At 41.8% G+C, this 25789-nt stretch overlaps 1 protein-coding gene and 1 pseudogene across 1 annotated transcript; one reads left to right on the forward strand and one right to left on the reverse strand.

The window, feature by feature from the left end:
* Window positions 1-2694: 2694 nt before the first annotated feature.
* On the reverse strand, window positions 2695-4140 carry LOC139398342 (ecto-ADP-ribosyltransferase 5-like). The gene is made up of 2 exons (XM_071144389.1): window positions 4062-4140; window positions 2695-3438 (listed from the first exon to the last, which is right to left on the reverse strand). The coding sequence occupies exons 1-2, from the start codon at window positions 4137-4139 to the stop codon at window positions 2695-2697; spliced, it is 822 nt and encodes a 273-aa protein (XP_071000490.1). The 5' UTR covers window position 4140.
* A 3453-nt stretch (window positions 4141-7593) lies between these two features.
* On the forward strand, window positions 7594-24523 carry LOC139398341 (C-type lectin domain family 4 member M-like; annotated as a pseudogene).
* Window positions 24524-25789: the final 1266 nt, after the last annotated feature.

Genomic DNA, 25789 nt, shown 5'->3' on the forward strand with positions numbered 1-25789 from the left:
TATAAAACCCTCTTAGGCCTCACTCCCCCCTATCTGAGATACCTACTGCAGCCCTCATCCTCCACATACAACATCCGTTCTGCCAGTCAATTTCTGTTAAAGGTCCCCAAAGCACACACATCCCTGGGTCACTCGTATATGGCTGCTTTGTGTGATGTATTGTCTCTAACTTCTGCCCTTTGTGCTGTTGTCTGTGCCCAATAATGTTTGTACCATATTTTGTGCTGCTACCATGTTGTGTTGCTACCATGCTGTGTTGTCATGTGTTGCTGCGTAGCTATGTTGTTGTGTTAGGTCTCTCTTTATGTAGTGTTGTCTTTCTTGTCGTGATTTGTGTTTTTTCCTATATTTATATATATTTTTGTTTTCCCCAGCCCCCATTCCCGCATGAGGCATTTTGCCTTTTGGTAGGCCATCACTGCAAATAAGAATCTTTTTAACTGACTTGCCTAGTTAAATAAAGATAAATTAAATTAATAATTTAAAATATATAAATGATCAAAGAGGACAACACTAACTATTATGGGTCAAACTGGTTATAACTGGATCATTACAACGGAAAGAAGGACAGTTCAGATGTATTTATGGTACATTAGTTGGGGTTGTGGAATGATCAGTGATATACAGAAAATATTAACATAAGAGTATTAAGTAGCATGTATCTGATGCTCTGTCAAAAAATATTTACACATGACCCTCCCCTTGTCTGTCAAAAAATGTGCAGACCCTCCCAATATTAAAATTAACTAAACCAATGTATTACCACCACAAATTGGAATAACTAGCAATATGTTGAAAAACATATTGCTTCAACTTGTTTTATTAATTTTAATATTGGGAGGGTCTGTGCATTTTTTGACAGGGTCATGTGTAAATATTTGTAAATGTGTAAATATTTTTTTTACGTTGTGAAAGGGGGTGATTTCATTTTTATGACACCTCGGCAAGTCAGTTATAATTAATTATATATATATATATTTTTTTTTTCTTTCTGTGCTTTCTTATATCTGACACGTTCGTTGTAAGGATCGGACCAAGGCGCAGCGTGAGTAAAGTTCCACACAATTTTAATAAATTGAAACTTACTGAACAAAACAACAACCAAATGAAACGTGAAGCTACTGATGTGCACTAAGGCAACTATACATAGACAAGATCCCACAACGCAAATAAGGAAAATGCTACCTAAATATGATCCTCAATCAGACACAACGATAAACAGCTGTCTCTGATTGGGAACCATATCAGGTCAACATAGACAAAAACAAAAACCCCATGACATACAAAAACTAGAGTACCCACCCTAGTCACACCCTGACCTAGCCAAAATATATAGAAAAACAGCGATAAAGGTCAGGGCGTGACAATATCTTGGACAGACACTTCCAAACCTTTTTCCATTAGATGTCATTTTTATTTAAATGTTTTGCCATTTATGAATGTGTTATTCAATGTGTTTCTGTGGACTATAGTAGTACAGTTCCAAATTAAATAGCTACAAATAACTGCAGTATGTTAGCTTAGTACCCCCCTCCCCCCATTGTCAAAGCAACAGATTAGTGTCAAAGTGGATAGACAGTAGGTTGTATGATTGTTCACTGCCTCCCTGTGGCCTCTTGTCTCTGTTAGTGAACTGAAAAAATTCTCGATTACTGAACCCCGGCCCCTCTCTCTTCCCACAACATTGGCAAGATTCCAGGCTGACTACATTGCAAACACCTGACAGAACTCACAACTCCTGGATAGGTGTTTAACATATCAGTTAACCAAATCATATGGTGTAGCAATCTGAAGCTCATTTGTTGATGCGTTGAACTCAAATGCAATATAGTTGGCCTGGAACGAGACAGCTCTCTCCTCGTGGTTGATAGATTGAGCTCTGACCTACAGAAAACATCTAACCCTGCTACTGATCTCCCTCCCTCCCTCCCTAATCTTTCTTTTAATCTAAATAGGGAATCTATAAATATCTTTGTAGCCACTTCTAATTATATCTGAGAACAAACACATTTACTTCAAGTGAGCTGACATTGATATCTTTATAGCAGATGTACAGGCAGTGTCACGACTTCCGCCGAAGTCGGTCCATCTCCTTGTTCGGGCGGCTTTCAGCTGTCGACGTCGCCGATCCACTTTTCATTTTCCATTTGTTTTGTCTTTGTTTTACACACCTGGTTTCAATTCCCCAATAACGTGTTCACTGTTTAACCCTCTGTTTTCCCCATGGTTTTTGTGCGTGTTTGTTTTGTGTATTTCGGTCCTTTGTGTGGGCTTGGTATATCTACATGTATTTGGTAATGTTGAGTAAAGTTACTTTTATTACTCAGCTCTGCTGTCCTGCGCCTGACTCATCTGCACCAGCTACACCCAGACCCTTACAGGTGGTGGATAAATAGGACAGGAGATGTCATATTGCTGAAGGCTTTTCTTTATTGGTTTTAACAAAAGCTGCAATGCACATGACAACAAATGCCAATTCACTGGCAGAAGATATAACAAACAATGTGTGTAGCATTTATTACAGGACTGGCCTGACAATCTGAAAGTTGGGAAAGTACTGCTTTTATTACTGAATATTTCCTGCATTTGTAGGCGGGAGCGATGATGGATGGGGATGCTGGGGGTTGAAAATAAAATCTGCATGTCATATTTGATTGAAAGCAGAAAACTTGTGTTGCTGGTTTGATTTTATTCTCATTGGAGTGTTTTATTAATCATCTGGCATTTCAGGTCACTCTTTCCTTTCTCAGTACTCTGCAGTTTGTAGACGACGTCACACCAGAGGTCTTTCTGGTCTTTTCTCCTCATCACCTTGGTGATTTTGAACACCTCGTAGGGGGGAATCAGTACTTCTTTCTCATGTGGTAGCTGAGAGTACTTCCCCAGTGGGGCACCAAAGTAGGTAGCGATCTCAAAACAGGATTTAGTTCCAAAGCCTTTAGCAATTTTCTTGTCTAAAGAGCTCGAGGTGAACTGTCCAAATCGCATTGTAGTTTTTCGGTCAGAGAAGAAAGTCACATTGGTTCCTCGGAAGGTATGGAAATGCCTAATAAAGCATTTCCCAAAATTGTTGTTCAGGATTCGTAAGGCATTGGTCAGAAGGAAGTGCAGGGAGTGGTACTTGAACGTAGTTTTGTAGCTCTCCTTTTGGGTACGAGTGGCAGCATTGAATGACTTGTAAACGTTGGATGTTGCATTCACATACACCTGGATTGCCAGGGAATAGTTTTTAGACAGTTTTCCTTTTTCTTTGTAATGGTCCTCAGCAGCGGTCCAAGCCTGGTTGAAATCTTTGTTCTCTCCTCTCTCTTTTGGCAGGTAATAGTCATGCACCTTCCTGAGCATCTTCTCCTCACAGCCCTTGTAGGAGTCATCAACAGAGTCTGGAGCCATGTCTAAGGGGTAGTTGGATTTTGGATCATGCAGAGGGAGACTGACCTTTAGTGATTTGAGAGAGAAATGGAGAAACAGGTGTGAAACAAGAAAATGCAGATAATATTATTATGATGAGAGACAGCTGTAAGTCTGTTAGTTAGTTATTTCGAGTTTAAGATGTTGGGGTGGGTGGGAGGTTCTGAGTTGACATGGAATTGTTTTAAGATGGTCATACTATGGATCATATATCTATTTGATTTTGAATTTTGGATCCCTTTAGGAATCAAAAAATATATAATAATTAGTAATAATAATTTGATGAAAAATTTAATGTTTTTGGCCTTTCCTTCTAACCCTATAGAAACTCATTGGATAAGACATTCATCAAATGCAGAAAGGACAGTCAAAAAATGAATCAGAAAAAACAAGGTTTTGAAGTGTCTGTCCTAAAGCTAGGAGATATAAGAAAACTCAGGAAATGTATATATATATATATATCTCTTTACACATACTGTATATAATGCCTTTTTTTGGGGTAGGCACAAAACTACCTTCATACTTCGGTTTAAAACCGATATCTGTTACCTTCAGACGAGTCACGTGACACTTAACTTTGTCCATAATAAAATGTTGCCTGTTATTTTCCTCTTTGACTCGCTCTCTCTCAAAATAGTGTAGCAGCTTACCATCTTGGAGTCCACACCCAAAATCCAAGCCAGGACGAATAACATCACAGTAAAGGTTAGGATCTTGTGTCTTGCCATGATGTCAAAATGTATTGGTCCAATGTCAACTTGTAATGGAGAGGAATTGTCTTTTAAGATACAGAATCAGCATTCAAATGTTCAACTTTCAGGGGGCCTTGTTATAACAGAGCTCTTGTGGTTATGTTCACAGTCCCTCCTCTCTTGCTGACATCAGGCAAATACAGATACAAGTACCCCTCAAACACCATAGCACAGTGAACACACACACGCACACACACACACACACACACCCACAACACCAAATTACTTTTTGAGAATGGTTTGTTCACACGTATTTAATGCTGATCTATGTGTGAACATGACCAACACCAGCAACAACACTGCTGATACTGAGAAAAGGTTCCCATAGTAACAGTACAGAAAGACCCTTCAACCTCATCATCATCATCCTTCTCCTCTAATCAGGGACTGATTCATGTCTGGGATACTAATAGCCAATATACCACTTTAATCAATCAATCACCCAGAATAAAGGGAAGCAGTGCTAAAGTGAACCTTGAGGCCCCCAGTCCAGGGTTTCCCAACATGTTTGTTTTATCTCTAATCTGACACACCTGATTCAGTCTACTAACCCTCAAACCCTTGACTAATTGATGCAGGTGTGCCTGTCTGGTGAACCCAGTGGAGAGGGTTGGAAAGTACTGCACCTACAGCTTGTGGAGTTCAATACTGCCCTCTTCTGGCTGCCGTGCAGAATGAAACGTGTCAAATAACTAAAGGCCTCTGGGTACATTAGTGTGTGTTTTGGTTTTCAGTGGTCTCTCCTGCCAGTGTCCAGTATGATTTAGACAGTTTCCCAATATTCTAATAGTGCTGGTTATGGTTGTTTCCATTCCTTTGTTATGACTGAGATGTGAGAGACCTGGTAGGTTGATAGAGTTATATTCCTTTGTTATGACTGAGATGTGAGAGACCTGGTAGGTTGATAGAGTTCTATTCCTTTGTTATGACTGAGATGTGAGAGACCTGGTAGGTTGACAGGATTCCATTCCTTTGTTATGACTGAGATGTGAGAGACCTGGTAGGTTGATAGAGTTCTATTCCTTTGTTATGACTGAGATGTGAGAGACCTGGTAGGTTGATAGAGTTCTATTCCTTTGTTATGACTGAGATGTGAGAGACCTGGTAGGTTGATAGGGTTCTATTCCTTTGTTATGACTGAGATGTGAGAGGCCTGGTAGGTTGATAGAGTTATATTCCTTTGTTATGACTGAGATGTGAGAGACCTGGTAGGTTGATAGAGTTCCATTCCTTTGTTAAGACTGAGATGTGAGAGACCTGGAAGATGAATAGAGTTCCATCACATTGCATTCATATGGTGAGGTCTTTCTGATCTTTGATTGTCACAAAGCAAAGGAGACAAGGAAATGAGACAAGTAAAGTAAGGCAACAGATTGAGACTAATTGGAGGTGACCTTACTGTTTGGGAACATAGCTGCTGGAGTCCAGCCACTATATAGATACTGTAGCATCTAATCCAGCAGACATATCTGTAGAGGGATGTGTGTTCACACAGATCAATAGAGGTCACATTTTAACACATATACACACACACCCACACAGGCAGGAAACACCACATGGCTTCTGAGAATGGTTTGGTCACACTTCTTTCATACGGATCTATTTGTGGACATGACCAGCACCAGCAACACCACTGCTGATACTGAGAAAAGGTTTCCCATAGTAACAGTACAGAAATACCCTTATTAAACCTCATCATCATCATTCTCCTCTAATCAGGGACTGATTCAGGTCTAGAATACTAATAGCCAATATACCACTTTAATCAACCAATCACCCAGAATAATGGAAAGCAGCACTAAAGTGAAGATTGAGGCCCCCAGTCCAGGGTTTCCCAACCCTCTCCTCAGGGACCATCAGACATTTCACATTTTGTTTTTTTCTAGGGAGTTTTTCCTAGCCACCGTGCTTCTACACCTGCATTGCTTGCTGTTTGGGGTTTTAGGCTGGGTTTCTGTACAGCACTTTGAGATATCAGCTGATGTACGAAGGGCTATATAAATAAATGTGATTTGATTTGGTTTTAGCACTAAACTGGCACACCTGATTCAGTCTACTAACCATCAAACCCTGTAGTGCATCAAATTAATGCAGGTGTGCCTGTCTGGTGAACCCAGTGGAGAGGGTTGGAAAGTACTGCACCTACAGGGTAGTAGAAAACCCTGGTCCTGGAGTGCTGCAGAAAGGGGTTTGTCTAGTCAGAGCTTAGTCTGCCAATCATTCCTTTAGCTTGTGGAGTTAAATACTGCCCTCTTCTGGCTGTTGTGCAGAATGAACCGTGTCTTTTAACTAAAGGCCTCTGGGTACATTAGTGTGTGTTAGGTTTTCAGTGGTCCTAATCTGACACACCTGATTCATTCTACTAACCATCAAACCCTTTACTAATTTATGCAGGTGTGCCTGTCTGGTGAACCCAGAGGAGAGGGTTGGGAAGTACTGCACCTTGTAGGCAACCGTGGTCCTGGATTACCGCAGGAATGTTTTTAATTTAACCGACCTGGAAGAACAGGCTGAAGAGAGAGACCACCTACAGACCAGTTACAACACTGAGGAGAGAAACCAGCATATTACCAATATTATTTCCTCTTTATATCAGTAGTTATTTCCACAGATTCTAGCTTCCTGTACACCAGTAGTTGTTTGACAAATCAACATTACATTAGTACATTTGACTTTGTCCACACTCTACATGTGGTGCATTTCATCATTTCCATTTTAAATATATTATTCGTACTTTCCACAAATATTAGAAAACCCATAGAGTATATTGACTGGTGAGTCAATCTAAGGATAAAAATATCCCCATCAAAATCTGGCAATTTAAGATGGAGATGTCAGGTTTTTTTTGCATGGGATGCGTCTCAGTCCACCAAATCTGCCGATATCGCCATTACTCTCTCTCTCTCTCTCTCTCTCCACCCCTTCTCCCTCCCTCCTTCCTCCCTCCCTCCTTCCCCCCTCCAGGTGACAGGTTTTACCACTCCCCATTGAGTGCTACCAGGCTTCTCCTCCAATGGGCCAGGGTTAATGGTCTAGAAGCATGGTTTCGATTGCTCCAATAGTTATGTTTCGGTTCTGCAGTTTAACGGATGCTAGGCCTAGAAGTCAGATTTGAAAAATGTGTAAGAAGACACTTTAGTCATCACCTTTGTGCACAAAATATCCATTGAATTATTTGGACAATTATCACAGATAAAAAAAACGGGCAGATAAAAAAATTAAAAAAAAGTAAATTCATCCAATGTCTTCCATGTTTTAAGATGACATAATGACGACATCGCTGCTCACGCTGCTCCCTGTGTGAACTGAGTGCTAGTGTGCATGTGATGTTGGGCTGAGTAAACCGGATGCATCCTGGATATACACCTGATTACCTTGATAACAACGGGTTCTTATTATACCTCTGACTCTCCTCTGACTGCCCGTTAGCATGCAGCTCCTCAAACTGGCAGCGCTCACTGACGGTGTCAATGAGACAGGCATTGTCTGCGTCACCCTATGCCAGGGCAACGGGACCCTCAACATGTCTAGGGCGGTAGGCCCCAGGGCCGAAAAAAATTACCCTGTGGACTGCAGCTCCAACTGCTGTTCAAAGTTAGAACTGGTGGTAGTGGACAGGACTGGCAACGTAGGTGTGTGTCTGGGCTCAGTGAAGAACTCTGTTGGGGTGGATGTGAGCTCTACATCCCAGGGCCCCATTTCCATTCTAATGGCTAAGTCCATAATTATTACCGTATCATCCTATTTTTCAATAGTGCCCAGGTCTCTGTCACCAACACTACAGCTGTACCTGTAGTTAGTACTACATCCACCCGGGTCTCTGTCACTAACACTACAGCTGTACCTGTAGTTAGTACTACATCCACCCAGGTCTCTGTCACCAACACTACAGCTGTACCTGTAGTAAGTACTTCATCCACCCAGGTCTCGGTCACCAACACTACAGCTGTACCTGTAGTTAGTACTACGTCCAACAGAGGGCCGGCCGCCTTTGACTCTGTCCCTGTATCTAAGGGTCTGTGTGATGCTTTCTCAATAGAGTAGAGCTGTAGAGCTGTAGAGCTGTAGAGCTATAGATTTGTATAATAGTTCATGTAGGTAGATGTCAAGTGGAACAGTGGAATCAGTGCAGAGAGAGTTGTGTCATTAGATGTAACTAGTATGTATATGTTATGTTTTACTGAAAGACAGGGTGGAAATATGAACGTTTTGTCATAAAACATGTGAGGGGTTTTTGTTCTTCTTTCATTTCCCTTTTTTTAAATATATTTTTTTAACCTTTATTTAACTAGGATCTTTTTAAAAATATTTTTCAGTTAAGAACAAATTATTATTTTCAATGACGGCCTAGGAACAGTGGGTAGACCGACAGATTTGTACCTTGTCAGCTCAGGGGGTTGACCTTGCAACCTTCCAGTTCCGAGTCCAACGCTCTAACCACTAGGCTACCCTGCCGTCCCTTAAATCTGAAACTATGGAGATGTTGTCAGAGCTTCTGCTTTTTCATTCTGAGTAATTCTTCACAGTCAGCATAGATAGAACAAAGACCCCTATGGTCATTGGTGGCCGGTCAAACTTCAGGGGAAAATTTCCCTAGGTACAGATCTAGGATCAGGTTCCCCTCCCCTGATTCTAACCTTAGGATCTTTACTGTCAAGTTACAGATAAGCACAATGTAAAATGCTCATATTTGACTGTTGTTTCCCAATATGGGCCCCAAAAGGAGGGAAGTGAAATGGATATTTTCAGTCAGTCAACCAGTTGTCACTCAATCTCCTCGACCAATCAGGTTCATTAAGAGAGAGGGAGGCAGGTCTTCTAGCAGTTAAGATTGTTTGGCCAGAAACCGAAAGGCTGCTGCATCAAAATCCCGAGCCGACTACGTGAAAATCTGTCGCTGTGCCCTTGAGCAAGGCACTTAACCCTAATTGGTCCTGTATGCCGCTCTGGATAAGAGGGTCTGCTAAATGACTAAACTGTAAATGTAGAGGAGAGACATGGTGGTTACTGTAATCATCTCAACCTCACTGGTTAAGACTACCCACCCTCAATATCCACTTGGAGCAGTTTGTAGTCTAAAATCTATTGTCTGGACATTATAATGACCCATGTTTGTAGTTATTGACCTCCTGAACATGTTGATGTATATTTGGGAGTAAACAGAGGGTCCAAATCAGCAGAAAGGTGAAAGGAAGGAGGAGTTCTGGAAACTCCCTGAATTATCTTGGGGCTGTTACATATGATATTTAATATATGTTAACAGCTAGTCTTTGTTCTCCACTTCCCCTCTATGATCTATATCTTCCTGGTATGATAGTGTCCTGTCCATCATCACAAATAGCAAGTCCCATTCCCTGGACAGGAGGACTGTGTTTAGATGTACTCTGGACAAGATGAACATGTAGAGACATGGAATCATTTATACTGTGCCACAGAAAATGGTTTGACAATAACCACTGTAAATCTCTCACACAAGCTTGCAAACTTGTATTTTTGTATTAGCATAGCCACAACTACCCATGTCATTTTGTTGTTACTTCCCTAGAGTTAACACCTACAGCAGTCACACAGACAGACACACTGATGACTCAGAGACAGAGATGTCACTAGAAGCAGAGACTTAACGTATAGAGGCCTTGCAGTTAACGTACCACACCTCCTGGTGGCCATGTTGGATGACCACCACATTAATTCTAGAAGCAGAGACTTAATGTATTGTAGTGGTGTTTATTTGAGAGGGGTAAAGAAAGATTGTTCGGGCGCCAGGCAGGTATTAACCATGCCGAAAGGAAAATAGTAGAATAGAGAGAACCACTACCAGACACACACACACATCAGCAGAAGAGACTGCCTAGTGTAGCCTGTTCACCAGATAGCCAGTGGAGAGAGAATACACACCATATTAAACCCACATCACAGCACAGGGGTAACCCCACCAAGAATACCTCATACAATAATAATAATAATAATAATAATAATAATAGTAATAATGGCAGAGCAATTTAACAGCAACTTCATACAAGAAAGAACCCAGCCATCAACAGAGGATTTGCAATAATCTGTATTATCTTCCAGTGGAGGAGTGCAGAGGGTATGAATGTGGGGGGTGTTCATAGACACAACAAAGGCCTTAAAAATGTTCACAATCTTCTCGGCCACATGTCATTAGTACACCTCACCTCAATACAGTTCAAATAACAATACACAAGTTGCATCGGTCCCAAACGAAAACAACCACGACGTAGAGCGATCACACCGATGATGGAGTTAAATACTTTATAAACTACACGCGCTGAAAACAAACAAAACTTCTGCAGCACGGCACAATCAAACTGTCGCGCCACCCAAGAGCCCCTCCCCAAAGAGCTGAATGAGCTCTCTTTACTTCCTCCTTCCTTACCGCTCCATGCGCCCTTAAAGTGGCAGCGCACGTTAGACCTACATAGAAAGAAAGATCTAGGTATTGTTAAAGATGTCAAAGGTAATCTATACTGAAACAGATATGAACAAGAAGGTCAAGTTTAACAGAGGTGAGATGGAGGAGAGGATTGTGGATATCTACATCAGTGCAGACACCCTGAGAGACGGTGAGACCAGCACCAAGAGAGGTGGTCTCCTTTGCCTAAAAATGGACCAGGAGACCAGCACTCAGGTAAAACACACACTCAACCATATTAGAGGAGAATGGAGTGGAGGAGAGAGGATGTGAGGAGGAATTGAGGAATGATGAATTAAGAAAGATCCCATTGACACTTCTGTAATTCCACTATTTCTTCTCTATGGTGAGTTCATCTCTCATTTTAACCACTAGGTGGAAGCATCACTTAACAATTCAGTACTGTATCCAACTATCAACATGAGAGAGAGAGAGAGAGCTAGAGAGAGAGAGAGAGGTAAATAATGAATACTCATATGTAATTGACTTCTTTATCTTTCTCAACAACAAATCCCTCACTGAATTAAAACAGGAACATTGATAGTGTCTGGATCGGTCTGAATGACAGAGAGACAAAGGGGATTTGGAAATGCGTGGAGGCAATACTTTGTATTACAATGTTTTCTGTGAGACAACAAAATATATTTATCAATGGGGTTACATCAGTCAGTTACGCCTTGATTGGTCTGAATTACTGTTACTGAGGGGACCTGGAAATGGGTGGACGGCACCCCACTGACCAACCCAAGACTCCTGCTCTAATAACACTGATCACCCCAAGGTAAGAGACTACTGCTCTATAATAACACTGACCACCCCAAGGTAAGAGACTACTGCTCTATAATAACACTGACCACCCCAAGGTAAGAGACTACTGCTCTATAATAACACTGACCACCCCAAGGTAAGAGACTACTGCTCTATAATAACACTGACCATGGTCATGATGATGTCTAGTAGTTATCATGCTGATGGTCATGATGAATGGTTAAGTGATGATGTCTAGTAGTTATCATGCTGATGGTCATGATGAATGGTTAAGTGATGATGTCTAGTAGTTATCATGTTGATTGTCATGATGAATGGTTAAGTGATGATGTCTAGTATGAGAGGACACACACACTGCACGACACACGCAGCCACACACACACACTTAAAGTTCCCCTTTTAAACCTCTGATAAAGATGCAGACAAAAGATTTCCCCCACCAGCTCCGAATAAGTCTTCACACTGATGTCACACATACAGATAAAAAATATCCTTATATGGCCATCGGTGGCCGGTCACAGAGTAGACATAACGTGACCTCTGTTTGAAGGCTGGGGTGTCAAAGCCTCAGTAATGATATATGATCTATGTGCAAATTCACTAAGTCCAATCTTTTATCTGCTAAAATACATGATCACTTCAGTTATCTTGAATCATTTAAAACATATTTCCAATAGAAGCTATAGTGGGTCTATAGTGGGTCATGTGGTGGCCAGTGACGTGTCGATTTGACAGTTTCCCATTCACAGTGGATGACTGTTTAAGAAATAGTCATTACCATAAGTCAAACAGACGCAGGACAGTGCAGGGAGAAGACGCAGGACGGTGCAGGGAGAAGACACAGGACAGTGCAGGGAGAAGACACATGACAGTGCAGGGAGAAGACGCAGGACAGTGCAGTGAGAAGATAGGACATTGCAGGGAGAAGACGCAGGACAGTGCAGGGTGAAGACACAGACATACATTAGATTTGAGGTCAGAAGTAGAAGTTACTGTATTTGACCAAAAGTGTGTTAAGATGTCAGAGGGAGTTTATGGAAACTCAGATGGAGTTGAAGACGATGAGCCTGATGCAATGAAGAACACAGACATTGATTGCCAATTATATGCCAACGTAAGAGCTTTCAAACCCAGACCAAGAGATGGAGTTGTTGCTTCAGGTAAGATTGCACTCATGCTCTCACACACACACGCACATGCACACATGAACATACACACACACACACACAGATCGGGAGAGAATACTGGGAGAGGCGGCAGGTCGAGACACAAGATGGCCAGTAGAGGGCGGTGCAGGAGCAGATGTGACACACACATAAATTACACACACAATACATTAAAACAGATTACCCTGTTGTACTAGACCTTTTTTTTGTCCCAATCCTGGATGATACAGTAAAACATAATACCAAAGATCTTACTTTAATTATTTGTGATTCAGTACATGCTCAGTGGTGGAAGAGACCCTCTGGAGTTGCTGCAGTGTGTCTGGGGCTGCTGTGTGTTCTCCTACTGGCTGGGATCATAGGCCTGTCTGTCTACTGTAAGTTTAGTATGTTGTCACTGAGACTTAAGTAGCCTACTTAATCATACTTACTCATTAATGGTGTTTTAGTTACATGTTTGATGAACTTTTCCCTTTTACAGATGGAGCCATTGATCATCACAAGTCAACACAGATAGACCAGCTACAGACCAGTTACAACACCCTGACTAAAGAGAGAGACCAGCTACAGACCAGTTACAACACCCTGACTGAAGAGAGAGACCAGCTACAGACCAGTTACAACACCCTGACTGAAGAGAGAAACCAGCTACAGACAAGTAACAACAACCTGACTAAAGAGAGAGACCATCTACAGACCAGTTACAACACCCTGACTAAAGAGAGAGACCAGCTACAGACCAGTTACAACACCCTGACTAAAGAGAGAGACCAGCTTACCAATTGTAGTGAGTTAACATTCATCCCAAGCACATTATTGTATGTCTGTATTCAGTCATTAAGTGTCCAGCGTGATACATTGAAGGAAATGCATGTTTTCATCTTGTAGAACAAACCTGTCCTGAAGGCTGGCAGAAGTTTGAATCCAGTTGGTACTTCCTGTCTACTGAGACTAAAACCTGGAAGGAGAGCAGACAGGACTGTTTGAAGAGAGGAGCAGACCTGGTGATCATAAACAGTGATATGGAACAGGTGAGAGAGAGAGAGTGAGAGTGAGAGAGAGACAGAGACAGAAAGAGAGAGAGAAGAAATGGCATTGCAGGGGTAGATATGATCAAACATATTAATATATACTTATCTCTCTCAACAACAGGAGTTTCTCTTCAAACTCAAGAAGAGAGTCTGGATTGGTCTGACTGACTCTGTTAGTGAGGGGACTTGGAAATGGGTGGACGGCACCCCACTGACCAACCCAAGGTAATATACTACTGCTGTAATAACACTGACCACCCCAAGGTAATATACTACTGCTGTAATAACACTGACCACCCCAAGGTAATATATTACTGCTGTAATAACACTGACCACCCCAAGGTAATATACTACTGCTATAATAACACTGACCACCCCAAGGTAATATATTACTGTTATAATAACACTGACCACCCCAAGGTAATATACTACTGCTGTAATAACACTGACCACCCCAAGGTAATATATTACTGCTGTAATAACACTGACCACCCCAAGGTAAGAGACTACTGCTCTAATAACACTGACCACCCCAAGGTAATATACTACTGCTCTAATAACACTGACCACCCCAAGGTAAGAGACTACTGCTCTAATAACACTGACCACCCCAAGGTAATATACTACTGCTCTAATAACACTGACCACCCCAAGGTAAGAGACTACTGCTCTAATAACACTGACCACCCCAAGGTAAGAGACTACTGCTCTAATAACACTGACCACCCCAAGGTAAGAGACTACTGCTCTATAATAACACTGACCACCCCAAGGTAAGAGACTACTGCTCTATAAAAACACTGAAAAACCCAAGGTAAGAGACTACTGCTCTAATAACACTGACCACAGTGTAAGGAGTAGGACTGATTCTCTGTGTTGTTCATACTCTAGGTTCTTCATACTCAACTGATAGACCAACACTGACCACGAAGTAAGAGATGATAACTACTATGACAATAAGGCTCCAATGTTCAGTTCATTCAACCTCTATCCCTACAGGTTATTGTCATTGATGGTGGTATTCAACAAAGCTGAATTAAGCTGAATAATGTCAGTATATTATTTAGGATTGTGATGTTCTGTGATATCTGACTATTTTTAACCCTGTAGGTACTTGTATTAACCATGAAATCTGACTGTTTTTAACCCTGTAGGTACTGGTATTAACCATGATATCTGACTGTTTTTAACCCTGTAGGTACTGGTATTAACCATGATATCTGACTGTTTTTAACCCTGTAGGTACTGGTATTAACCATGATATCTGACTGTTTTTAACCCTGTAGGTACTGGTATTAACCATGATATCTGACTGTTTTTAACCCTGTAGGTACTGGTATTAACCATGATATCTGACTGTTTTTAACCCTGTAGGTACTGGTATTAACCATGAAATCTGACTGTTTTTAACCCTGTAGGTACTGGTATTAACCATGATATCTGACTGTTTTTAACCCTGTAGGTACTAGTATTAACCATGATATCTGATTGTGTTTAACCCTGTAGGTACTGGTATTTACCATGATATCTGACTGTTTTTAACCCTGTTGGTACTGGTATTAAACATGATATCTGATGGTATTTAACCCTTTAGGTACTGGTATTAAACATGGTTTCTGATGGTTTTTAACCCTGTAGGTACTGGAATGACCATCAGCCTGATAGTGGAGATCCTAGTGGGGAGGAGGACTGTGTTGAGATACATAAAGATTGGATCTTTCCACTTAAGGCATGGAATGACATGCCATGTGACTGGAAACTCAACTGGATTTGTGAGAAAGTGGTTTAACATCATCCTGACAACATACTGTAGCCTGCAGTGCACACAACTTCCTCCTTCATTCTCTCTCTCTCTCACACACACACAGATAGAGCCTCTGTCTTGATCTCGCTCACACACTCTGCCTCAATCCCAAACACACCCTTACACAGATTTTCACACACACGCAAGCACACATGCATACACGTACACACACACACATGCAAATGCACCTATTATTGTATTTGTTTGTAGTATCTTATTGATAAAAGTCCTACTTATTTCCTGATTGTACCTTCCTGTGTACTATTCATTTTGTTTCACACGTCATCAGATATAATTTGAAATTAGTACAGTTGACAAAAACATAAATTCCAATTAAAATAATTCTAAAGAATATATTCTAATTGTGGCCTGGTGATAACACTCTCAACAGTACCAAACCACCATTACATACACTGTATAGGAAGGAGTTGACTGTATCACCAATCAATGAGTGTAGTAGAGATATGAAAGGATCTCAAATTATGTTACTAAGTCATCTTTGATCGTCAGTCTTTGTTGTCAAGTCACATACAATATCAAATGCTCATATTTGACTGATGTTCCCTTATAAGGGTCCCAAAAGAGTGAAGTGGATGTTTTCAGTTGTTCAAACAGATGTCACTCAACATCTCATCCTCACTGGTTAAGCCTTCCCACCCTCAATATCCACTTGGAACAGTTTGTAGTGTCACATCTATTGTCTGGACATTATAATGACCCATGTTTGTAGTCCTGGACCTCCTGAACATGTTGATGTATATTTGGTAGTAAACAGAGGGTCCAAATCAGCAGAAAGGAAGGGGGAGTTCTGGAAACTCCCTGAATTATCTTGGGGCTGTTACATATGATATTTAATATATGTTACCAGCTAGTCTTTGTTCTCCACTTCCCCTCTGTGATCTATATCTTCCTGGTATGATAGTGTCCTGTCCATCATCACAAATAGCAAGTCCCATTCCCTGGGCAGGAGGACTGTGTTGAGATATACTCTTGACAAGATGACCATGTAGAGACATGGAATGATTTATAATGTGCTGCAGAAAATAGTTTTACAATAACCACTGTAACAATCTCTCACATGCACAAATGCACACAAGTATGTAACTGGATGTATTTTTGCATTGGCATACCCGTGTCATGTTGATGATAATACTCTAGAGTTAACATCTACATCTGGTGTGTTTACGGACATATTCAATCAATCCGTATCCCAGTCTGCTGTCCCCACATGCTTCAAGAGGGCCACCATTGTTAATGTTCACCAAGAAAGCTAAGGTAACTGTGCTAAACGACTACCGCCCCGTAGCACTCACTTCCGTCATCATGAAGTGCTTTGAGAGACTAGTCAAGGACCATATCACCTCCACCCTACCTGACACCCTAGACCCACTCCAATTTGCTTACCGCCCCAATAGGTCCACAGGCGACGCAATCGCAACCACACTGCCCTAACCCATCTGGACAAGAGGAATACCTATGTGAGAATGCTCTTCATCGATTACAGCTCAGCATTTAACACCATAGTACCCTCCAAACTTGTCATCAAGCTCGAGACCCTGGGTCTCGACCCTGCCCTGTGCAACTGGGTACGGGACTTCCTGACGGGCAGCCCCCAGGTGGTGAGGGTAGGTAACAACATCTCCACCCTGCAGATCCGCAACACTGGGACCCCACAAGGGTGCGTTCTAAGCCCTCTCCTGTACTCCCTGTTCACCCACGACTGTTTAGCCATGCACGCCTCCAACTCAATCATCAAGTTTGCGGACGACACTACAGTGGTAGGCTTGATTACCAATATCGACGAGAGGGCCAACAGGAAGGAGGTGAGGGCCCTCGGAGTGTGGATTCAGGAAAATAACCTCACACTCAATGTCAACAAAACAAAGGAGATGATCGTGGACTTCAGGAAAACGCAGAGGGAGCATCCCCCTATCCACATCGATGGAACAGTAGTGGAGAGGGTAGTCAGTTAAGTTCCTCGGCGTACACATCACAGACAAACTGAATTGGTCCACCCACACAGACAGCATCGTGAAGAAGGCTGAAGAAATTCAGCTTGTCACTAAAAGCACTCACAAACTTCTACAGATGCACAATCGAGAGCATCCTGTCGGGCTGTATCACCGCCTGGTACGGCAACTGCTCCGACCACAACCGTAAGGCTCTCCTGAGGGTAGTGAGGTCTGCACAATGCATCACCGGGGGCAAACTACCTGCGCATCAAAGCAGGGACCGAGAGACCGAAAAACAGCTTTTATCTCAAGGCCATTAGACCTAACATTGAGTGGCTGCTGCCAACATACTGACTAAACTCCAGCCACTTTAATAATGGAAATTGATGTAAAAAATGTATCACTAGCCACTTTAAATAATGCCACTTAATATAATGTTTACATACCCTACAATACTCACGTCATATGTATATACTGTACTCGATACCATCTACTGCATCTTGCCAATGCCGTTCTGTACCATCACTCATTCATATATCTTTATGTACATATTCTATATCCCTTTACACTTGTGTGTATAAGGTAGTTGTTGTGGAATTGTTAGGTTAGATTACTCGTTGGTTATTACTGCATTGTCGGAACTAGAAGCACAAGCATTTCGCTACACTCGCATTAACATCTGCTAACCATGTGTATGTCACAAATACAATTTGATTTGATACATCAGTCACACAGACAGAGACACACTGATGACTCAGAGACAGAGATATCACTAGAATCAGAGACTTAACGTATAGAGGTCTTGCAGTTGATGTACGACACCTCCTGGTGGCCATGTTGGAAGACCACCACATTAATTATAGAAGCAGAGACTTAATGTATAGTAGACCAACATAGAAAGAAAGACCCAGGCCTTGCTCAATATGCCAAAGGTGTCACAAGGTGCCCTTTTGTGTGTATATCACAGCCATTCTCTCTCACTCTCTCTCCCATCACAGGTTTTATGATGGTCATAAATACCTTGTAGAAACTTTGGGTTTGGCAAGTGTGAGGGGAAAGAAACCTATGTGAGACAAGGATCTTCCCCTGCCAAAACGCCTACATCCACAAAATTGGTCGGTGGGAAATCAAATTTCAATCAAATGTATTTATAAAGCCCTTTTTCATCAGCCGATGTCAAAGTGTTATATAGAAACCCAGCCTAAAACTCCAATAGCAAGCAATGCAGATGTAGAAGCACGCAATCCTGTCAAATTTGTTAATCGTTTGTGATGTAACTCCCAAATCCAGTCAGCTGATGTTCTGAAAGAGCTGCAAAATCTGGACCCCTACAAATCAGCTGGGATAGACAATCTGAACCCTCTCTTTCTAAAACTATCCGCCGCCATTGCTGCAACCCCTATTACCAGCCTGTTCAACCTCTCTTTCGTATCGTCCAAGATCCCTAAAGATTGGAAAGCTGCCGTGGTCATCACCCTCTTCAAAGGGGGTGACACCATAGAAGCAAACTGTTACAGACCTATATCGATCCTGCCCATCTAAAGTCTTCGAAAGCCAAGTTAATAAACAGATCAATGACCATTTCGAATCTCACCGTACCTTCTCCGCTGTGCAATCCTGTTTCCGAGCCGGTCACGGGTGCACCTCAGCTACGCTCAATGGGGCAGCCTAGTGGTTAGAGCGTTGAGCTAATAACCGAAAGGTTGCAAGTTCAAATCCCTGAGCTGACAAGATAAAGATCTGTCGCTCAGCCCCTGAACAAGGTAGTTAACCCACTGTTCCTAGGCCGTCATTGAAAATAAGAATTTGTTCTTAATAACTGACTTGCATAGTTCAATAAAGATACAAATAAAAAATGTACTAAATGATATCATAACTGCCATCGATAAAAGACAATACTGTGCAGCTGTCTTCATCGACCTGGCCAAGGCTTTTGACTCTGTCAATCCCTGTATTCTTATCTGCAGACTCAATAGCCTTGGTTTTTCTAATGACTACCTCGCCTGGTTCACCAACTACTTTGCAGAAAGAGTTCAGTGTGTCAAATCGGAGGGCATGTTGTCCGGACCTCTGGCAGTCCCTATAGAGGTACAACAGGGTTCAATTCTCGGGCCGCCTCTTTTCTCTGTATATATCAATGTTGCTGCTCTTGCTCTACGCAGACAACACTATTCTGCATACTTCTGACCCTTCCTTGGACACTGTGCTAACTAACCTCCAAACGAGCTTCAATGCCATTCAACACTCCTTCCGTGGCCTCCAACTTCTCTTAAACACTAGTAAAACCAAATGCATGCTTTTCAACCGTTCGCTGCCCGCACCCGCCCGCCCGAATAGCATCACCACCATGGACGGTTCCGACCTGGAATATGTGGACAACTATAAATACCTAGGTGTCTGGTTAGACTGTAAACTCTCCTTCCAGACTCATCTACAATCCAAAATCAAATCTAGAAATCGGCTTTCTATTTCGCAACAAAGCCTCCTTCACTAACGCCGCCAAACTTACCCTAGTAAAACTAACTATCCTACCGATCCTCGACTTTGGCGATGTCATCTACAAAATAGCTTCCAATACTCTGCTCAGCAAACTGGATGCAGTCTATCACAGTGCCATCCGTTTTGTTACCAAATCACCTTATACCACCCACCACTGCGACATGTATGCTCTAGTCGGCTCGCCCTCGCTACATATTCGTCACCAGACCCACTGTTCACCGACGACTGCGTGGCCACGCACGCCTCCAACTGAATCATCAGGTTTGCGGACGACACAACAGTGGTAGGCTTGATTACCAACAACGACGAGACGGCCTACAGGGAGGAGGTGAGGGCCCTCGGAGTGTGGTGTCAGGAAAATAACCTCACACTCAACATCAACAAAACTAAGGAGACGATTGTGGACTTCAGGAAACAGCAGAGGGAACATCCCCCTATCCACATCGATGGAACAGTAGTGGAGAGGGTAGTCAGTTAAGTTCCTCGGCGTACACATCACAGACAAACTGAATTGGTCCACCCACACAGACAGCATCGTGAAGAAGGCGCAGCAGCGCCTCTTCAACCTCAGGAGGCTGAAGAAATTCGGCTTGTCACCAAAAGCACTCACAAACTTCTACAGATGCACAATCGAGAGCATCCTGTCGGGCTGTATCACCGCCTGGTACGGCAACTGCTCCGACCACAACCGTAAGGCTCTCCTGAGGGTAGTGAGGTCTGCACAACGCATCACCGGGGGCAAACTACCTGCCCTCCAGGACACCTAGGCCTGTCTGTCTACACCACCCGATGTCACAGGAAGGCCATAAAGATCATCAAGGACAACAACCACCCGAGCCACTGCCTGTTCACCCCGCTATCGTCCAGAAGGTGAGGTCAGTACATGTGCATCAAAGCTGGGACCGAGAGACTGAAAAACAGCTTCTATCTCAAGGCCATCAGACTGTTAAACAGCCACCACTAACATTGAGGGGCAGCTGCCAACACACCGACTCAACTCCAGCCACTTTAATAATGGGAATTGATGTAAAATATATCACTAGCCACTTTAAACAATGCTACTTAATATAATGTTTACATACCCTAGATTATTTATCTCATATGTATATGTATATACTGTACTCTATATCATCTACTGCATCTTTATGTAATACATGTATCACTAGCCACTTTAAACTATGCCACTTTGTTTACATACTCATCTCATATGTATATACTGTACTCGATACCATCTACTGCATCTTGCCTATGCCGCTCTGTACCATCACTCATTCATATATCTTTATGTACATAATCTTTATCCCTTTACACTTGTGTATAAGGTAGTAGTTTTGGAATTGTTAGCTAGATTACTCCTTGGTTATTGCTGCATTGTCGGAACTAGAAGCACAAGCATTTCGCTACACTCGCATTAACATCTGCTAACCATGTGTATGTGACAAATAACATTTGATTTGATTTGATTTGAAAGACAGGGTGGAAATATGAAAGTTTTATCATAATACAAGTGAAGGGTTTTTATTCTTCTTCCTCTTAAATCTGTCAAAGTGAAACTATGGAGATATTGTCAGATCTTCTGCTTTTTCATTCTGAGTAACTCTTCACAGTCAGCATAGATAGAGCATAGACCCCTACATGGCCATTGGTGGCCGGTCACAACACAGGGGGAAGTTTCCCCTAAGTACAGATCTAGGATCAGGTTACTTTCCCTCAATCCCAACCTTAACCATTTGTGGAATAAATATAAAACGGAACAAGATCAGCATCTAAGGGCAACTCCCCTCTACACCTCCAGTCACAGAGTGAGAGCCATAATGTGTTCTCCATGTGAAGGCTGGGGGTGCAGTAAACTCAGTCAGGATATATGTAGTGCATATATGTCAATTAACAAGGATTTTAGAACTTGAAAAATTGGGACCCTGTGAATTCACACATACATCATATATCATGATATAGAGTCACATAATGTATATTATCAAACTAAGGCTGGTGGAAGTCACATGGTGGCCAGTGTTGTGTTGATTTCACAATTTGTCATCCACTGTGGTTGACTGATAAGGAGTTTCACTACCTAAAAAGTCACAGACGCAGAACTGCGCAGGGAGACGACACAGCTACAAACGTCCATTAGAGTTGAGGTTAGAAGTAGAAGTTACTGTATTTGACCACAAGTGTGTTAAGATGTCAAAGGGAGTCTATGAAATCCCAGATGGATTTAATAACGATGAGCCTGATGCTATGAAGAACACAGACATCGATGGCCAATTATATTCCAATGTAGGAGCCTTCAAGCCTAGTCCAAGAGATGGAATTGTTGCTTCAGGTACGATTCCACGAACACACACACACACACACACACAATATATTAAACAGGTGAGATTACCCAGTATTTCTATACCTTTATTTGTCCCAATCCTAGATGATACAGTAATACACATTACTAAAGATCTTACTTTAATAATGTGTTATTCAGTACATGTTCAGTGGTGGAAGAGACCCTCTGGAGTTGCTGCAGTGTGTCTGGGGCTGCTGTGTGTTCTAATCATCTTTGACAGTCAGTCTTTGTTGTCAAGTTACATATAAACACAACATCAAATGCTCATGTTTGACTGTTACATATGATATTTAATATATGTTAACAGTTAGCCTTTTTTCTTCACTTCCCCGCAATGATCTATATCTTCCTGGTATGAGGGTGTCCTGTCCAACATCACAAATAGCAAGTCCTGTTCCCTGAACAGGAGGACTGTGTTGAGATATACTCTGGACAAGATGACCATGTATAGACATGACATGGTTTAAAATGTGCCGCAGAAAATGCTTTCACAATAACCACTGTAACAATCTCTCACACTCACACAACTACGCACACAACTAAGCACACACATTTTCAAACTTGTAAACATTTTTGTGTTAGCATAGCCACAACTTCCCGTGTAATTTTGTTGATACTTCCATAGAGTTAACACCTACAGCAGTGACACAGACAGAGACACACAGATGACTCAGAGACAGAGAAATCACTAGAAGCAGAAAAAGTACAGAGGTCTTGTACTGTAGTTGACAAACGACAACTCCTTGTGGCCATGTTGGAAGACCACCACATTAATTCTAGAAGCAGAGACTTAATGTATAGTAGACCTACATAGAAAGAAAGACCCAGGCATTGTTGACGATGTCAAAGGTCATCTGTGCTGAGCCCGATATGAACAAGAAGGTCAAGTTTGACAGGTGAGATGGAGGAGAGGATTGTGGATATCTACGTCAGTGCAGACACCCTGAGAGACGGTGAGACCAGCACCAAGAGAGAAGAGACAGCAGACACTGCTCCAAATAATGGACCAGGAGTCCAGCACTCAGGTAAAACACACACACACACACACAAAACATAACAGTATATTGTATGTGTCCACAGAGCCTGATAGCTCAGGGAAGAGACCCTTCCTAGTTGCTGCAGTGTTTCTGGGGCTGCTGTGTGTTCTCCTACTGGCTGGGATCATAGGCCTGTCTGTCTACTGTGAGTTTGTGTACAAGTTCATTGCTTAATTGTAAGAAGTGTAGGTTACTAAGCCTATTTAACTGGTGTTTTACCCAGTAACTATGTGTTTATACCTTGTAGATAACAGAGCCATCAAAGATTCTGAGGATAAAAGGAACAACTTGTCACAGAGTTGTTCCCTTTATAAGACTAACGCAACTGCAGAGAGAAACCAGCTACAGACCAGATACAACAACCTGACTGAAGAGAGAGACCAGCTACAGACCAGTTACAACAACCTGACTGAAGAGAGAGACCAGCTACAGACCAGATACAACAACCTGACTGAAGAGAAAGGCCATATTCAGCTAAAGCTTTTTGTGATAGGTGATATATAAACTGTGATAAATTAGAAGTAAAATCAACAATAATTATATATCACTGGGTTTATGAGTATAAAGATACTGGCTAAGTTTCTCAATGTGTTCACCTTTGCTCTTCAACAGAGCAGCATTGTCAGGAGGGATGGAGATACTTTGACTCCAGTTTGTACTTCCTGTCTACTGAGACCAAAACCTGGGAGAAGAGCAGACAGGACTGTCAGGGGAGAGGAGCAGACCTGGTGATCATAAACAGCAGAGAGGAACAGGTGAGTGAGTGAGAGAATACTTTTCATCAGTAAACTAATGTGTGTGCAGTTTTTTATAAATATATTTAAAAAGTTAGTTTTTTATCTTTTTCAACAACAGACATTTCTCTTCAACCTCCACCTGAGAGCCTGGATTGGTCTGACTGACTCTGTAACTGAGGGGATCTGGAAGTGGGTGGACGGCACCCCACTGACCACAGGGTGAGAGATTTGACCATTTTACCTTGTGATAAGTTGATAAAAAACAAAAGATATATTGCTTCCAATCATGTTCATAAAAAAACATGTTTCCACTCATGAATGTCATTCATGAGAACTATAGATTATAGAAACCAGGCAATATTTACATATGAAAAGGTACTCGACATGTGTTGATAGCCCATTCTTGATAATGGTATGATCATCTTACAGAGTGTGTCTTTAAAACATAGGACTATGTCTATAATTGAGGAGAATGTTGGTACCACAGTGTCTGACTGTCTGGTTCTCTGTGTTGTTTAGGTACTGGAGGACAGGACAGCCTGATGATAATGGGCAAGAGGACTGTGTTGAGATATACTATGGACAAGATGACCCTGTAAAGACATGGAATGATGAAAATTGTCACAAATATCATGACTGGATATGTGAGAAAGTTGTATAACAATAACCCACAGTAACAAACACTCTCTCTCTGTGTCTCTCTATCTCAATTCAATTCAAGGGCTTTATTGGCATGGGAAACATGCTAACATTGCCAATGCAAGTGAAGTAGATAATATACAGAAGTGAAATAAACAATAAAAATGAACAGTAAACATTACACTCACAGAGGTTCCAAAAGAATAAAGACATGTCAAATGTCATATTATGTATATATACAGTGTTGTAACAATGTGCAAATTATTAAAGTACAAAAGGGAAAATAAATAAACATAAATATGGGTTGTGTTTACAATGGTGTCTGTTCTTCACTAGTTGCCCTTGTGTGACCTGTTGCCACAAGACATCTTGCTACTGTGATGGCACATTGTGGTATTTCATCCAGTAGATTTGAGAGTTTATCAAAATCTGGTTTGTTTTCAAATTCTTTGTGGATCTGTGTAATCTGAGGGAAATGTGTCTCTAATATGGTCATACATTTACAGGATGTTAGAAAGTGCAACTCAGTTTCCACCTCATTTTTTGGGCAGTGTGCACATAGCCTGTCTTCTCTTGAGAGCCAGGTCTGCCTACGGCGGCCTTTCTCAATTGCATGGCTATGCTCACTGAGTCTGTACATAGTCAAAGCTTTCCTTAAGTTTGGGTCAGTCACAGTGGTCAGGTCACTGTGTACTCTCTGTTTAGGGCCAAATAGCATTCTGGTTTGCTCAGTTTTTTTGATAATTCTTTCCTGTGTCTCAGGTAATTATCTTTTTGTTTTCTTATGATTTGGTTGGGTCTAATTGTGTTGTTGTCCTGGAGCTTTGTGAGGTCTGTTTGGGGTCTGCTTCTCCAGATTAATCTATTTGTAGGTGATGGCTTTATGGAAGGTTTGGGAATTGATTCGCTTTAGGTGGTTGTAGATTCGAATGGATAATTTCTAGATTTTGATCGTTAGCGGGTATCGGCTTAATTCTGCTCTGCATGCATTATTTGGTGTTTTCCGTTGTACAAGGAGGATATTTTTCGCAGAATTCTGCATGCATTGTCTCAATTTGGTGTTTGTCCCGTTTTGTGAATTCTTGGTTGGTGAGTGGACCCCAGACCTCACAACCATAAAGGGCAATGGGTTCTATAACTGATTCAAGTCTTTTTAACCAGATCTTAACTGGTATGTCGAATTTTATGTTCGTTTTGATGGCAGAGAAGGCCCTCCTTGCCT

This window comes from Oncorhynchus clarkii, unplaced genomic scaffold (assembly GCF_045791955.1).
Source record: "Oncorhynchus clarkii lewisi isolate Uvic-CL-2024 unplaced genomic scaffold, UVic_Ocla_1.0 unplaced_contig_9918_pilon_pilon, whole genome shotgun sequence".
Lineage (NCBI taxonomy): Eukaryota > Metazoa > Chordata > Actinopteri > Salmoniformes > Salmonidae > Oncorhynchus > Oncorhynchus clarkii.